We start from the raw sequence: 17,152 nt of genomic DNA, 5'->3' as shown, positions 1-17,152 counted from the left end.
TCCCCTCCTCCCTCAGACACCACTGACTAATGAAAAATGTGAGCTCTCCCACTGCATAAATGCACTTGAATAATCAGCTGCCAGGAATACACATGTCCAGTAAGAATGTGTCATGGCTGCAAGCACCTCCTACAGTGAAACACACTGGGCATGGAGCAACCACATCACCTATGCAGTCACATTAGCAGCAGCAGGTGTCTTCTGGTCATGTAACAGCAGAATATCAAGTGATCTGCAGAAACTTAAAGAGGCACACGTGCATTTTCTGCCTCATTGTAAGAAAAACATCCTGCTCTAAAGGGCTTCAAAAACTACTCACAAAAAGTTGAAGATTGCTGTTTTCTCAGTTGATAAATGTGATACTACTTTTAAATGAAACATGATTCTAGATATATTCCCATTTTCTCCAAAGTTGTAAATGAAAGCATAATGCATACTCCCCTTGAGGAAACACTATATATTAGTGTGCAAGATGTAGAGACAAGTACCTCCACATGAAACATGTTTTGCAAATCCTTATCTGAGAAATAAAATTATTTTAAAGGATAAAGTTTTACAAAGTTGGCATTTTCAATTTCCAAAGCAAACTTCTCAAAGGCTCTGAGAATGCAGGAATGGAAGCAACTGTCTTTCAACCATATCTTACTTTGTTCAAGTGTGGAATCTTTTTAACTGAAAATGGAATTCCTCTCAGCCTTCTATGCAGCATGGTTAGTAACTGCCTCAAGAGTTTTGAATTGTTTGGATCTTCAAAACTTGATAAGCACTTGATAATTTATGTGTTGCTAAGTACAAAATCCTTGCAACTAAAACAGCTAGTCTTGTTTAGGAAAAAAAAAAAGTCTTTTGACCAAAATATACAAAGCCAAATAGAATATCACACTACTTACTTTTAGAGCAATACTTCTGGCCTATGCTGTTTATCTGTTACTCCATTACATGGCCAATACATATCATTTTTCCAGCAGCACTGGCTAGGAGAACTTACGCTTAGAGGTAAGGCTGCAAACAAACAGGGTCATCCCCTTTCCTTCCATTGCTTTCAAACAGTCCAAATTCTTTTAAAAAATGAAAGTCAAAGGTGGATGCTGAAAGCTTATTTGCATGTGTCAAGGAACAACTATAACCAGGGAGATACACATTAGTTTTTCTTCCAACAATTGTGCACTTTTAAATTTCATTAAAAGTACTATCAAAACAACTGTTCCTGAAAGGGAAGCATAAAGAGACTACTGAAGCAGAGACTCTTCTTTTTGGATGCATGGAACCTTCAGGCAGAGCAAGTTAGTACCTCCAGTGTTATCCAGCTGGTGTACCACTGAACAGAAATTTTGACTCCATCTCTCTGAGAGAGAAGAAAGCACCAAGGAAAAGCTGTGAAGTGCTTCCTGCTGTTAACACTGAGGGGTGTGCTCCGTTAACAACTTCACAGTGATTGGTTTTCATTTCTGGTATCTCAAAGTTAGGGAAAGAAAGAGAGGGAACTGCAAATACAACCAACCAATCCCCAACACCACTCAGTTTTCCTCAGAAAATTCTTAGCTCCTGAAGACAATTTTCTTCCTCCGTTAAACATGTTTGGAAGTTCTCTTGGCTGACATTGCTGCCAAGAAAACTACTGCTTTCCAGGAAAAAGGAAAAGCTCATTCAGTCCCAATAGCAAGTGAAATAATAAGCTTTAAATGAGACTACTTCTAGCAAAAAACCCAAACCCAACATCATTACAGAATGACACTGTGGACTCTTGCTTGGCCCAGACCAGAGGAAAAGGATTTCGTTAGTGTTTCCCAGCAGTAAGGGTGATGCATTCAATTTCTAACTTACCATCCATCTTTGGAAGAGAGAAGAAGCACGTTTAAGTTAAATATGCATCTTCTCTCCACAGATGAAAAGCTTTAATGCAATATGACCATACATTAAAAATTCTTACAGTAACTGTCTCTTCAGACCACATTGTATGCCAACAAACCTTTGTTTTGTTCAGCAGGAATTACCCAAATAAAGCATATTGGTCAAGTTACCGGTTAGTCTCTGTGTTGTCCAGCCCTCACAGGGTGTTCTGAATGCCATAATATAATTTACAGACTTTATATATAACATTACTTTAACAAATCAGCCTGTGCCTGCAGTTTCTTGGCTGTCTACCCCAGGCTTCAGCTGAAATATCTGTAACCAATTTTATAGCTACAGTGCAGGGGGAAGAGAATATACTCTGGTTGTGAAAATCATCCATCCTATGAGAACAGCAAAAAAATTTAGTCTGTTGGATGCTTGAGGGGTTGCTACAGAGCTTACTTGAGTTTATAGGTGACATATGCAGAATCACAAGTGCATAACACATACAATAAGGTGATAAGAAACTCACGTTCTAATTATAAACTCAATCTTAGATGTAGGTTTTTCCTTGTCAGCTGTCTCACTCCAGTGAGTGCTTCAAACTACTCTGCCTTTCACATGGTATCTTAGCTAAAAAGTTAAAAAGCAAATTCCAAGTAAGTTTTCTTGAACATCTGGTGATTTTGTCTTAGCGTTTGCAAAATGGTTGACCTATATCTTGTTCCATTCATGCAGGTTCAGCTTCACCTAGTCTTTGTCTTTTTGAGGGTATTTGTTTCATATTCCTTAGAACATTTACCACTACTTCCAAATACAGGAAAAAGTTAGCATTCAAATTGCTGAATCTTAGCTCACTCAAAAAGCCTACTTTGTTTTTAATTGCTACTCGGTTCATTTTTGCAGTTGAGAAAATTTTACAGACTTGCATTAATGTTTTTCACTTAGATCCCCAGTTATGGGAATCCACAGGATTGGAGATGTAGACTGGAAACCCACTACCGAAGCTCATTTTTCTTCTTAGTGTCAAACCACTCCATGAATACCCAAAATGCTGTACCTAATCCTTTCTATTAATAATTGTGAAAGACACAGAAGACACAGATCAGGAAGACTATGCTTAATTATGTAGTTTTTTTGCAGTAACAAGGATCTTGATATGCAGACTCTATAAATGTGAAAGGAGCAAATGATAATGGCAAGATTTCTAAAAAACAGCTGTTTCAATGAAATTGAAGGAGTTTTCAACTCAACGATCAAACAGAGAATTCGAATTCCACAAGTGGTAGACATGTAGATTATCATGAAAAATCTCTTTACTGTGAGGGTGATAAAGCAGTGGAACAGGTTGCCCAGAGAAATCAAGGATGCCCCACCCCAGAAAGTGTTCAAGGCCAGGTTGGATGGGGCTTTGAGCAACCTGATCTAATGGAAGGTGTCCATGTCAGGGGGTTGGGACTGGATGATCTTTAACATCCCTTCCAACCCAAACCATTCCATGACTCCATGATTTGACAGTATGTACAAATACATATCAAATACACTTTTTATATCAGACCATAATTGTCAGTTCTGAAGAAGTTGTCCACATTCAAGTTTAAGTATCATTATCAAGAGAAATTCTGCAGCTGCAAGCAGAGAAATGGCAACAGGTAAGTACCAGTGAACTAAATGTTCCTTGCCCAAGGATCTTGAAGGTCTGCTTGGTGTAAAGAAGACTACTATAGCAGAAGCATCTGAAGGAAGGAAGGGTTTGGAAAGCATCACACTCAAAAATAAAACATAAGAACTTGCTGATTTCAGTGTGATAATGTCCTTTTATCTCTGCCTCTATTATTCTTTTACATTCTGCCTCTAGAAAAGAGGCACACCTTCTAAGGTAAGAAATATACATTATATTTTTCACAATTCCCACCTTGCCTGTTACTTGGCTAAGAACCCACTTCACCAGTTTTCCTTTTTCTCTTGAAACCTCTTCAAGAAGTTAAGGGGTATTTCTAGTTCCTAGTGGAATATATGGCTGTCTTTTGAGAGGCCATCCTCTGAGGCAGAGAAGGGTCTTGAAGTTAACTTGAAAATCTCCTTATCTGTTCAGCATAAGACACAAAGAACTAAAATAAACGGAGTATTTCCTTGCATATAGCCTTCCTGAAAGAAAAATAAATGCTCAGTTCTACAGGGCATATCTGACAAAAATCTTGCAGCCCAACACAGACCTTTACACTGTTCTTACAACTCCAAGAAGCAACATAAGCCTCAAACTGACACTAATGAATATATCTCTTCTAAAGAGATACTTGATCTGAAGTGATCAATGACCAACACATGACAAAAAAGCACAGATGTAGGCAGGACAAGCACACTCCTTTATGTACTTGCCTGTGGAGTCAAGGGTTTGCAGTACAACCAGCAGTAGCAACCAGCTCAAGATTAATGGCCATCAGCAAATTGTCACTCATGTAACAACACTTAAGATTCAGTATGTTCTCTTTCAGCATGCAGTCTCTCCAGTGAGATTATGACAGGTTATTCAACTAAATCCATCATGATTTAAAGCTCAGACAATATGCCTTCCAAAAAGACTGAATGTTATGCAGATTCAAAGGATCACATTTTGCTTTCATTTCCATAAAATAAACTTAAGATGATTTCACAATCCAGTATGTTCAAAATTCAGCAAGCCTATCACCCATACACACTGAAACTTTATCCCATAAGACTTCAAACCGACATACAGTTTGTCATACATGTTTAGATACATGCCAAATACTATCAGTAACTTCTACTAATTCAACTGAAATGCCATACTAACTCTTTTAATATATAGCTATTCTTCAGAAAATAGTTGAAGCATTCTGGGTTCATGATTTTTAAGAGCTTCCTACTTTGATCAGGTCTGTAGTCTCCATTTTACATATTTATCTTTTATTTATGTACGTATGTACAGACAGATCAGTACACAGACATACACAAACTACGATTAGATTTGAGACAGCTCAACTTCAGTAAGTTCAGTTGAAATTTTTAGTAATACATTACCACTTTCTAAGAAATATGTAAGTCATTTATATCTGAACAAATGACACACTTAGAAATCCAAGATATAATGAATTGTCTTGCCACACATACAAAAATGTCTGAAATATAAAGACACCTCCATACTTATACTCTGTAAAAAACATTTAACTCAAGAAAATTGCAGAGAAAAACCTGTACTTTGATTTGTATTCTCACCATTCAAAGTCAGCAAAAAGTAATGTTTACGTTATTTCAAATATTTCTCTAGTTGAAAGATAACATACCTATGAAAAGATTTATGCCAGAATTAAGAAGCCTGGAATTGATATTTTTAAGTAATCACCCCAAATAGACAACACAAAGGATAAGAAAACCCAACACAAGTTCAGTGCAACAGTCTTGAGTCACTCTTAACATGTAGAGTTTCCTATAGTAAAAATAAAGAACCTTAGGAATGAGACAGCATTAGAAATGAGAGAAGACACACAGAAAGACAATGCATATTTCACAAAAAAAAAAGGGGGAAAGAAAAACAGACAATGCAGACTAATTAATGCTTACACTTCTAAAGAAAGGTCAACATTTAAATGCATTTTCTTTCTCCTCAGGTAACAAGATACTAACAGGAAGAAAGGCAGAACTCATTTTGTGCAGCTCTTTGAAAAGACAGATGCAGCGCCTGGAAGAAGTGACTGGGAGGCTGGGCTTATTTCCACCCTAGTCAATAAGGAAGACCAAATACCTTTGTGCTTGTCCCGTTTATGCTTTAGCGGTGCTGGAGAGAGTCTGATTCTGGCTAGAGCCTGTTCTCGATGGTTCATAAAAATAGGACCAGGAATTACAAGGGGGCCTGAGGAGAAACATTTTGCACATGCATAGGAAAGCTCACAAAATGGAAACAGTGCGTTAAACAAAATTCAAATTAAAAGCAATGAAAAAACAAAAAGAATAATAATTATAATCTTGTTTTCTTAAATTCAAAAGACTTTAAAATATAAGAAAGCTACCATTTCTTGGTAACTTATGCAAAAAATGAATAAATGTCCCATAGTGATAGTTTTACCTGAATTTCTAAGTATGCATCTGTACTGCAACCAGTGGAAATACAACATACTCACAACTAGACTAAAATTTGATAGCAAATACCCATTATTGTCATCAAAAGATAGTAATTATCATGCCTTACATCCTACAATGTAACATTCAAAATACTGATTTGGAACAAGATCATAAGATAAATGTTAAATTTAAACACCACCGCCACCATAAACTTGTTTGCAATTACTATATTTAAGATGCAGAGTTATCACTTTTAAAGAAAAAGTTACATGTTTCATGAAGAAAGTTATTCAAATCATATGACTCTTTTCTTACCTACTTAGTAATTTTGACAATCCATTTATTTTAAAAATATTTTCCCACCTATTTAAAGGCCTTCAAGAGAAGATTTGATTTAAGAAAGCAATGATACATGTATTTAAAACTTTTTCCAGATTCCTTTTTCTTTTTAAAAATCTAGACTTAGGCAGTGAGGTACTATGCTTAATTGAGGCTGAGTATAAACAGGTCACGGATAAGCAATTTGTTTCTTAAATCTGTATTTCTCCTGGTTTTTAGGTTAAGCATGCCACCAATAATTTTTTGGACACTTCTTGTCCTTTCAGAAGTCTCAGATTCAACGGAAACCATGAATCAGGAGCAACTAATTCTTCCAAGTGACACTCAATTCCACAGGTTCCCAAATCCAGCCATGAACACTAAACAAAAGCACCCCAAATCAGACTGCTGTGTTTATAAACTGCTTATGCAAAACTTTGAATACAAATATTCGTTCTTCTTCTGCAGATTCATTGATACACTCATTCCTTAGCTGAACCTTATTAACAAGACAATGTAGGTTAACTTTTCATAAATGCCCATTGCCTCAGGTTTTCTGCTATCAACTTTAGACCATCACCCTCCTTCACTAATACTAAACAGCATGGATAGACATTTAAGGAGAAGTTAGGTCAAATCTATGTAGCTTTTGAACCTTCGGATAAGGAAACCGGTCTTCATACAGAGAAGCTCCCAAATTTTAACATTTACTTAAAAATCAAAATGAGAAATGTTTTAAAAATACACTACTGTCTATCCCCCAGCTTAGAGGTTCATACACATTAGATAATATAATGGCCCAAAACCTCCTCAATCATGTTTGTTTCTGCACACAGCATAGAGTTTTTATTTTTGTTCTACTGTATTTATTTGGACTCTCCTTATTCCAGAACAGATCCTCTTGCTAATTCAGAGCTCCTTCTCCTAATCAAGGATGATCATTTGCTTTTGATTTACCTTCATCCTGCAGATTCTTCCTTCAGTTGTCTTGCTATATTGTGCTCCCCCTTTTCACAGTCTCCTCTGAACTGGAATTTCCATTTAATAGATACGCTTTTGGTAAACATTACCTTCTGCCAGGTCACGTGCTGTGTTTAATATTCTACTTACCACAGTTTTGACTTATACAAAAAATTACACCACATTTTGCCTCTTACCAAGTTGGAGAGGATATAATGAGGAGAATACTGAGGCACACCAGGAAAAGGCAAAAAGGGCAAGAGATGAATGACAAGCAGATTATGAAAGCTAAAAATGTCTGAAGGACAAATGATACAGAGGAAATGTGAATGAAGAGCACGAAAAAATAAGGCAAAAGTAGTGGGACTTACTTACTGACAAGTTCCTAATGAAATTAAAAGCTGAAGAAATAGAGAATGGACAGGACAACATTACAAAAGTGAAGCTCACATTAACAAAGTTGCAAAAAGCGATGCAAGGACTGCAAAAAGAGTGGCTTGAAGTGTGTAGATCTGAAAAATTTGTGGGGGACTAAAGTGATCTCAAAATAAGTGAGGCAAACATTCTTAAGTTCCAAAAAATGCTTGCAAAACAAACAATGCAGGGAATGAGATACAGACCTGAAGGCAGCCTTTGGCATTTTAGTGCTAAGAGCAAAGATAATAAAAGAGAATTTCAGGAGGACAGAAGGAAGTGAAGTACAGGAGGGTGAGCAAAAGGACTACAGGATATTTGTAAGACAGAGGAAGTTTAGTAAGCATAAGTGGCTGCCAGCTCCAGCATGGTGCTAGCACACAGCTGCCATCAGTTTCCAAGCTACTCATCTGAATCACACTCCTCTAGTCAGGGCAACAATTCCACGACAATGTAACCTTCTGACCAGTGCGGGATTTGTGTTTGCTTCTGGATATTCCTATACACTATTTACCATTATGTAAAGAACTTGAATCCAAAATAAAGTTAAATGCAATAGATTGCCATTTCATAGTAACTTGTACACAAATCCATGTAACACAGGTCTGTTATCTTCTTTGGCTTTTTGTGCATGTTAAATCTGTAACATGATCATAATAAAATAGGAAACATCTACATTTTGATTGCATTGTGATGTCTGCCTCCTTGGTCATGTGCTGGCAAGGCGTTAAGTACCTCCTTCTCCCTCCAAAATAACACAGGCAACAGAACACTAGAACAATTCATGGAGACCATATCTGCTTTCTGCTTACATCTGAGGTTGCCTGTACAAAGAGAGCAGAGTCTAGGTACCACGAATATTCTGGTGTAACAATCCAGCCACACATTAGATACTTCCTTTAATTTGTTAAAAAATGCCTGCGGCATATTATTTGGAAAACTCTTCTAGAAGCCTCTAAGGTAGATCTGCATGGGGAATAACAATCTATTACCAGTCTCTGTTTTAGAAGATCAAGTGACAGAGATAAGCAAAGACGAGTCACCGGTAGACTATAGAGCTATTTTAAATCAGTCACTACATCATGCAAAATGACATTCACTCTCACCCTTCACAGACTGTTTTTCCATAGCTAAGCTGAGATGCTAAACAGCCCTAGCTGAAATGTCAAGACTAGCTTTCCTTTCTTGGTCCAGACCTTTTAAAATGGACATTGGCAGGGAATTGAAAGCATAAAAATACATATATTTAATCACAGAAATAATTTCATTTTCTGCAAATAGAATGCATTTATTAAATAATGCAGTAGACTACAGAAAAACGTACACAATTATGTCGTCCTACATGCATGCACTTACTTGCTTTGGCATTCTTGGTCATCTAAGCACTTAGACACAACTATGAAAGAGTTTCATGTTTGATTTTATATTACACATACTTGGATTTTTTCTCATACCTCACACTAAACAAATGCTATTTGGCAACCTTTGATTACAGGAGACTGAACTCAATTATCTCAAATGCTGACTTCTGTACCAGTGCACTGAACAGAGCAGGCTATCTGGAAAAATAGTACATGATGACATGTATCATGAGGTACACAGACAGAAAAGCAGTATAAATTCAGGTTGCAGAGCAAAATCCTAGATTAGATCACACCCTCTGTTGTAAAAACCTATTTTTGGCTTCTTGAAAGAGGCCAAGCAAAAGGGTTTTTTTTTTGGTTGGCTGGGTTTTAGTAATAAAGTAGGGAGACAAAACCCTAATATAGGCAACTAGTTATCTAACAGGTCAACAGGTTGCAAATTTTAAAGAAAAATATTTCAGAAAATGGAATTGGAGACAAACGTTTCACTTCAGTTCCACTAAAAGTGGAAAACATAGGGATATAATGTCCCATCTATAAAGCCCTTTTAAAGAAAAAAAATTAGTATTCTTATGGAGCAGGGATAGTAGTTATGGCACATGTTCTTTAAAACTGTATTTTTCAGACTATGACTGGCAATTTATTAATAAGGCAAAAAAATTCATGGAGAATGTTATGTGCCGAAATTAATGTTAATTGCAGTTTGCTTCTTTTGTTCAAAACATTGTCAATAAAGACAAGATGCCTCTTCCTGTAGTCTTAAAGCAACATTAAAATTGTGCAAATCAGGTGTGGAAGAAAAATTAAGGCCTTTTAAAGGGGAAAAAGAGATACACACTAGCCAAAACAATCATGCAGGGCAATATGGGAGCAATAAAAGAATGAGATGGGAGTAAGATTTATGATAATCTTAATTTTGAGCCCTTCTCCCTTCTGAATACTTGACTTCTTATATATTGTTAAATATATATGAACAATGTACTTCCATATATAAATACATGAAATTAAACCAGCAAATATTAACCAGAACTGTTCTTATTGAGTCTACTACAAATCTGACTTCTGAAACTACAATATAAATATTTTTACTTTAAACATCAGTTTTATTAACAATAATTAGCTCTTTCAGAAAGGAATCTCAGACTCAAATACAACAATGTAACTTCACAGAACCATACCTGATGGTCATTAGGGGCAAAAGCCTACAGCTTTCTCTTGAAAGCATTCTTAAAAAGTCATGTATGAGTTTGATACTGTTTCAAGGGAAAAGGCAGGGGTTTTTTGATTGGTTTTGGTTTGTTTGAAGAACTTTGAAACAAATTTAACAGTGAAAGCATGTCATCAAAATAAACATTTAACTAAAACTGTAAGAAAAAGTTGCAGTATTATTTAATAAGTAATATTGCACTTGTATAGATAGTTCTGCTCTGCATTTATGTGTATGTTCAGCAACGAACAGACAACTGATTCCAAGCTCAGAGTGGCTTGTGCAGATGTTAAACAGATTTATGATTCTTAGCCTACCATGGTAAAACTAATCACTGAATTAACTGAATCAGTTACACTTCAGAAAAATGAAAAAATGCCCAAATCTATGCAGCCTCAGATAATATTGTCTCAAAACAGAGCAGCTTTGACTAAAATTAATCAATTTTCTATGGATTCCTTGTTGTTGCAAGTAGAGTAGGACTGATGAAAATTAATTTTCCTTCTCTGTAAGGGCATCAAAAGCTAAGCCTTAATTACACACCAAATCTTCATCTCAGTAATGAGCATCTAGAGGTTTTATATCATAGGCTGAGAAAGAGTAGTAGTGAAATACCAGTGAAGCGTTAAGACCATTTATTATCACTGTTTTGAGAACCATTTCTGTATTTTTTAGCTTATTAGTTAAATACAGTTTAAAAAGCTATTTTAACAATCTATCTTCTGAAACCCGCCCCTCAGAATTATCCTCAAGTGATAAATTGAAATCTTTGACTATTCCAAAATCTATTACTTCAAATACCAATCTGAAAAAGTTGCACGAACAGCTTTCAAGATTAGCTCCCCTCAGAAAACGCTAGTCTTAGGTTCATTACATTAATAGTACAATGTGGCCCACACGTTTCTGTAATGTATTAAGTAAGGCATAATTTAACACCCCCATAATGAAAAAATTCGTTTCATAAGAAAGTAAAAATAATCTAACCATATTCTAACATACAAAACTTCCTCACAGAGAACAATGAAGTGCAACTATTTCCATACTCATCCCTCACTTCTCTCATCAAGCCCCAAACCAGTTTGAAAAACAACAAACACTTCACCATGTGGAAAATCAGCTCCTTCACTTCTCACCAGAAATACAGATAGAGTGAAAAGCAGAGATAATTCCATCAATAATTATGTTGAGATATTATGATTTAGCAGAAGCTGTGATGAATACACCTGGCTTTATTTCTCAGAAGGTCACACACCCAACTCAAAAATGCAGAATTGATTTTGAGCCCTCTTCACTGCTTGTCACAGTCACTCATGCACGGAAAAGAGCAAAGAAATATAATAAATATTAAGAAACTTACAAATTTTTAAAAATAGTTTATTTATTATCCCAGACTGAAACATTTCTTTTCCACTATTAATTTAGAGGATCTATTTTTTTTCCCCACTAAAATAGAACTTCTTTCTTGAGTAAAGCAACGTGAAAAACTGATTTGAAACAAAGATTATTTACTGCTTAGAATTCCATCGCAGCAACTATAATTTGTGACTCATTTCAAGATAAAAAACAAAGAAATCTTCAGCATAAGCACTTAAAATTTCTGAAGTTACTTGGTGCACTGCTCCTGAGCAGCATGTATACAGGTCCTTTAAAACAGTGGCAGGCTACTTGGATAATGTTTGAGAAATGAGTTAGTTGCTTGCGATAGTAACATTGAACCAGGTCATTGATGTTGCAGCTATTAACGACAACTACGTCTACTCAGAACATTTAAATTCAGTTTGAATTTTCAGATAAATGCAAATAAAGATGAGCATTCTTATCTTCTTCAATACAAGAGACCACTATTGATCTTGTGAAGGAATTAAATGATTGTCATACCTGCAGACATAACCATCATTTTTTCTCTTAATTCAAGTGGACCACGAGAACATATTTTTTAAATCAGAGGTCACTGTAACTGGAGCTTTGGTAAAGAAGCACAAACAATTAGACTACTTAAAAATCAGTATACTCCCAGCACTTGACTTGTGCTTGTACACCTCTCCCAAACTTTAGTAAAATCAAATATTCATACCTGATTATATAAATCAAGATCTCTAAGTATGTGTAAAACACTGTTCCCAGCTTTATCACAAGAAGTCACTCTGAACCAAACAAATCCTTCTGGACTGGCACACCCACTACCTCCCACAGCCACACAGACATGGGATTTCAATGCTCTTTAGATAGAGAATATAATACAAATGTGTGCAACAAGCTGGCCAAGAGTATCTTTTTAGCTACAGTCCCTATACTGAATCAACTGGGTTGGAAAAGACCTTTGAAACCATAGAGTCCAACCTATGACCAAACACCCCCACATCAACTAGATCATGGTACTAAGTGCCACATCCAGTCTTCCCTTAAACACCTTCAGGGATGGTGACTCCACCACCTCCCTGGGCAGCCCATTCCAATGCCCAGTCACCCTTTCTATGAAGAACTTCTCCCTAACCTCCAGCCTAAACCTCCCCCGGTGCAGCGTAAGACTGTGTCCTCCTGTCCTGTCACTGGTTTCCTGGGAAAAGAGACCAATCCCCATCCAGCTACAACCTCCTTTCACCCATACACCTATAAAACCAACCATAACAATACATTCCTCAGACTGTTCAGCTGATCTTTTTTTGCTTTTTGACATAGATGGCATACAGAAGGGATAAGTTTCTCTGGTTCTACTTCTAACCACAGAAAGAGAAGCAAATGTAAATTTTTTTCTGCCACTCTTCTTTTTCTTTTAACTGAAATTTACCTCCCAGCTCTGTCATCACTGATGGGCTGAACAGCGGCACCTTTCAATAATGCCTGGGCATTTAATTAGGATTTGAGAAAAAATTGTTAACTGCAACTAATATTTGCCAGCAGCATGCAGCAGCTCTGACATGACCTAAACAAAGGCTTCCTCTCTTCACCTCACAGCTAAAATTAGCCACAAAGATGCAAAGAAAAATAAATATTCCACCCTTTCACACATGCATAGGCAACTATAAGCTTTCTCTTGTTGTTATTTGTGGTTAAAACCAGCAATTTCTTAATCCAAGTGAAATAAAGACAATTTTTATCACAAGATTCACTGGCACAGTCTAAGAATTAATTGTGACTACAAGGCACATTTTGTATTCAAGTAAAACCAGTATCTAATTCATACAAGAAGAATCAAAGTGGTGTTTACTAACAGCAGGAACTTGAAAGAGCATACATCCCAAAAGTTATTCCTCTTCTCAACACACAATAATCTTAGCAACCACATCATGCTTCAAAAAAATGTTACAATTTATGTCAGTCTAAATTTCTTAAATTTAATTTGACAAGACACTGAGATATTTTAGAACACAAAGAGTGCTGAAAAGTTAAGGTACATTGTTGATTTTCCACACAAACAATAATGAGGTAGATAAAACATAAGAGAATTTTGAAATGTTGCAGTGTTGTTTTGTTTTTTAATTCCATCAATATTCTCCTATTACGCTAATACAGAAAAGTTATAATTTAGTACAGTAATTAGATAATTCATACAATAGGTAAATAGCATGGGACAGGCTTGTAGTCTTTTCATCTCTTCATATAAAAATGTTTTAACTTAAAAAACAATCATTTAACTAGGAAACAGCAAAAAAACCCAAACTGACCTGTGAAAATGATATAAAATGCTCCTTTCCATCATTAAAATTCTGATTCTTATGTATAGACTTTGTTAAACACATATATTTTCCCCGATTTTCTAAAAGCAGGCTACTACATAAGCTACCTATTTAGGATCTGATTTAGTTTGATTACTGTACAGGCTCACTGGAGGACTATTTTCATTCTTAGAAAGCAGACTCAGAAGTTTCTTAAGCTATTCAAGCCTCTTCTCAGTAAGGCACTCACCTCTTCCTTCTTCCAATCTATGTCTCCTAATTACACGTTGCCGCTTTTCTTCTTGTCGTAGCTGAAGGTGTTCTTCAATATTAACTCCAGGAACAGGGACAGCTAAATAGATTAATAAAATATGTAAAATTATCCTTAAAATCGTTATGGTAGCAATAAAACCTAAAAGAAGTTAAGTAAATGAAAACTGAAAACCTACTTACTAGCTACTTTTTACATGGCCCTGACAATAAAAAAAATAAAAGGGATTTGAGTAAATTTGGAGGAGTTCTAAGCTTTAGCTCCTCATTTCCTGGTTTTCATGAATCTGACAATTCCAACATCACTGAGTCGTACTTAGGCATATACACATATATATTTAGTTATGTGTTGGCATGGTTTATCTCCATTCTCCTCTAAAAAGTTTCAGAAAGTATTATTAAACCAAGTCTACGACTGTTTATATTTTTAAAAGGTTTTATGTGAATTAGCCAAGTTTTATTTAAAGAATGCTTAAATCCTGATAAGAACATTATAGAAAAATTTTCAGGGTAAAATCAAAAAGGACAAGAACAACTTTGTAGTGTTAACATTAGTATCATAACTGCACAGGTTACAAAGTGGCACAGATGACTATAGTAAGGGTAAGCTTAAAACAGATCACTTAACGGAATGATCCCACTTTGCCAAATCACCAATAAATAAATCTGACTGTTAAGCACCATTTTACCAATATTATACTAAAACAGTCCTGTAATAATAAAGTGTGTAAACAAATGTACTGAGGGGGAAAAAAAGGTGCAGTAAGAATGAGAATTAAAAGCCATCTTGCTAATTTTGTATCACTTACCCAGCAAGAGATCTAAAGGTATCATCTCTTTTACAGCATCAAGGATTCCTCTTTGCCTTGCCTCCTGGCCATCCAGTTCTCTAGCACATGCCTTGCAGCAGCCACACACAGCACAGCCTGACTCACCTGAGCCACAGCCACAGATTCTGTAGCGAACAGAGTTGCCTTATCACTATTTTTTATTTTTGTGCATTACTGATGCTTCAGTAATTAAGACATAGATTATTAGATTGTTCTATCTGCAGACATGCAAGCTTTCCTGAGATGAACAGAAAGTACAGCTAGTTTAAATCCTAGCTGCGTTGTATGGTGCCAGGACCACACACTGAATTGATTTCTCAGCTTTAACTTCTCTTCATTTAATTTAGTGTATACCACATGAAAACATAAACAAGGAAACAATGAGCACACAAAATGCTGGAGAAATAGTAATGGTGAAGCAGTGGCCCTCTGCAGCTCAACTAAGAAGTAACAGAAAAAAGTCTGAACAGCAAAGACAAAAAACTTCCATCATAACGACGAAGAATGGTTATCCTGAGCCAGCAGCTCTGTTGAGAGACAGAAATTATAGTGGTGTTCATATCCAACAGCTTCTAGTAAAGAACTACATGCTAAAGTAAAAAAAAAGCTTTTAAAACTAAATCACCTACAGCTACTACAAGCTATTTACAGAAATTTTAAGCCATTTCCGATTTTAAAAGCACGTACAACTATATGTTTAGCTATAACGTTACTTAGATGGAAATTTCAACTCAGTTCCCATTCAACAAGTGCTTTCCAACACACTGTACCACACACACTTCCACACATTTCCTTACCCTCCAGGTACTCTGTCAGGACGCCCACTACTAACACAGCTGGCTCCATAGCCTGTGCAATCTCCACATACAGTGCACACCATACACTGTTCCAGCTTCCATTTATGCATGCCTGGAGGACACATCATGGACTTCTCATCTTTTTCATCCAGTTCCTCTTCCAGGTCTTCATCCATTGCTGTTGCCATGTTCTCAACTCCAAAACCTTATTAAGATATTGAAATATCAAACAGTTGCTTTCTGAGGCCAACAGAGAGGGTTCTGGTTACCCAGAGAGGTAAGGACAGGTTCAACAGGGCTCTGAGGAACCTGATCTAGCTCAAGATGTCCTTGCTCATTGCCGGGGGGTTGGACTAAATGACCTTTAAATGATCCCCTCCACCTCAAACTATTCTATGTGTCTATGAACAGTGGCTTACTGCTGAAGCTCTGAAGAACACTCACAGATCAGGTTTCAATAGGACTGCCTGATTTGCCTGCTCAGCCAGCACAGTGACTATCTTGAAACCTCTCTGTGCATGGGCATGCTTGACTTTTTTAAGCACGTTGCATGTATTCAAGCTTTAGCATTGTAATTACATTTTATAACTAAATGTTTAGCTTTTTTTTCACTTCTGATATTTGCCAGCACACAAAAGAAAAGGAAAAAAAAAAAAATATCAAGGTTCCACACCTTTTCCTCCCTGGCTCATAGAGCCTGTGTCTCGTCCACATTGCCCTTTATTATTTACTCCAAATGTCCAAACTTCTCCATTCTTCATTAACACACAGGTGTGAGCTTTGCCCATGGCTACTTGAGTCACAAAATGGCCTTTCAAATCTGTTACTAAACCTGTAAGACATAAAACACTTAAATCACATATTGCACTTTCTAGCCAAGAAGAAAACTCAGTGAGGTAACAAAATGGCTAGTGGACACTGACAATTTTTAAATTTATAGCAAGGGAGAAAAACAACAGATATAAAAAACAAGTGCTAGACTAAAAAGTGAAAGGAGAACTAGGCCCAGGCCACTTGTCCTGCAAAGAAAGAAAAGCCAAAAGCAAACCTAAAACTGCTGCAAATCACTTGTTTTGAAAAAGAATTCTAAAGGAGTCATAAAGCCATCGGAGTTTATTTCATTAGTATTTTACTTAAACTGTGATGTACAGGATCACCTGCTACCTTATGAGCACAGAAACGTATCAGGCCTGGTTTCTAGCAGCCTTTGTTTGTAGCAAAGCACATCTCATTTCTGTGACTTTTTCCTGTGTGGCCTTCTTGTGTCAGATTAATACCAGTGAATTTTTTTTTCTTCTCCTTAGTGGAAGAATTCATTTGGGTATTTGTCACCACTGATGCTAAATTCTTTTACAGAACTTCAGGAAACTGCCTTTTTCTACCCTTCTGTCATATTTGTCTGAATCAACAGAATGTCAGAAATACA

General features: G+C 36.3%; 1 protein-coding gene across 19 annotated transcripts in view; it reads right to left on the bottom strand.

Annotated features, from left to right (window-relative positions):
* MYCBP2 (MYC binding protein 2) overlaps positions 1–17,152 on the bottom strand; it is a 177,458-nt gene that overhangs the window by 109,160 nt on the left and 51,146 nt on the right. For 17 of the 19 annotated variants that reach the window (XM_042029615.1, XM_042029618.1, XM_042029620.1 and 14 more), the window contains exons 14-18: positions 16,400–16,558; positions 15,727–15,931; positions 14,909–15,054; positions 14,080–14,181; positions 5,594–5,701 (exon numbers count right to left, since the gene is read on the bottom strand). In XM_042029615.1, the coding sequence (XP_041885549.1) occupies positions 5,594–5,701; positions 14,080–14,181; positions 14,909–15,054; positions 15,727–15,931; positions 16,400–16,558 (720 nt within the window). Of the gene's footprint in view, positions 1–5,593; positions 5,702–14,079; positions 14,182–14,908; positions 15,055–15,726; positions 15,932–16,399; positions 16,559–17,152 lie in introns of those variants that run through there. The other 2 variants (XM_042029622.1, XM_042029634.1) reach the window with 2 other exon arrangements.

The sequence above is a fragment of the Corvus kubaryi genome, unplaced genomic scaffold, assembly GCF_017639235.1.
Source record: "Corvus kubaryi isolate FWS band 111438036 unplaced genomic scaffold, C.kubaryi_AGA036_p1.0 37328, whole genome shotgun sequence".
Taxonomy (NCBI): domain Eukaryota; kingdom Metazoa; phylum Chordata; class Aves; order Passeriformes; family Corvidae; genus Corvus; species Corvus kubaryi.
This window is presented reverse-complemented; position numbering and strand designations above follow the sequence as displayed.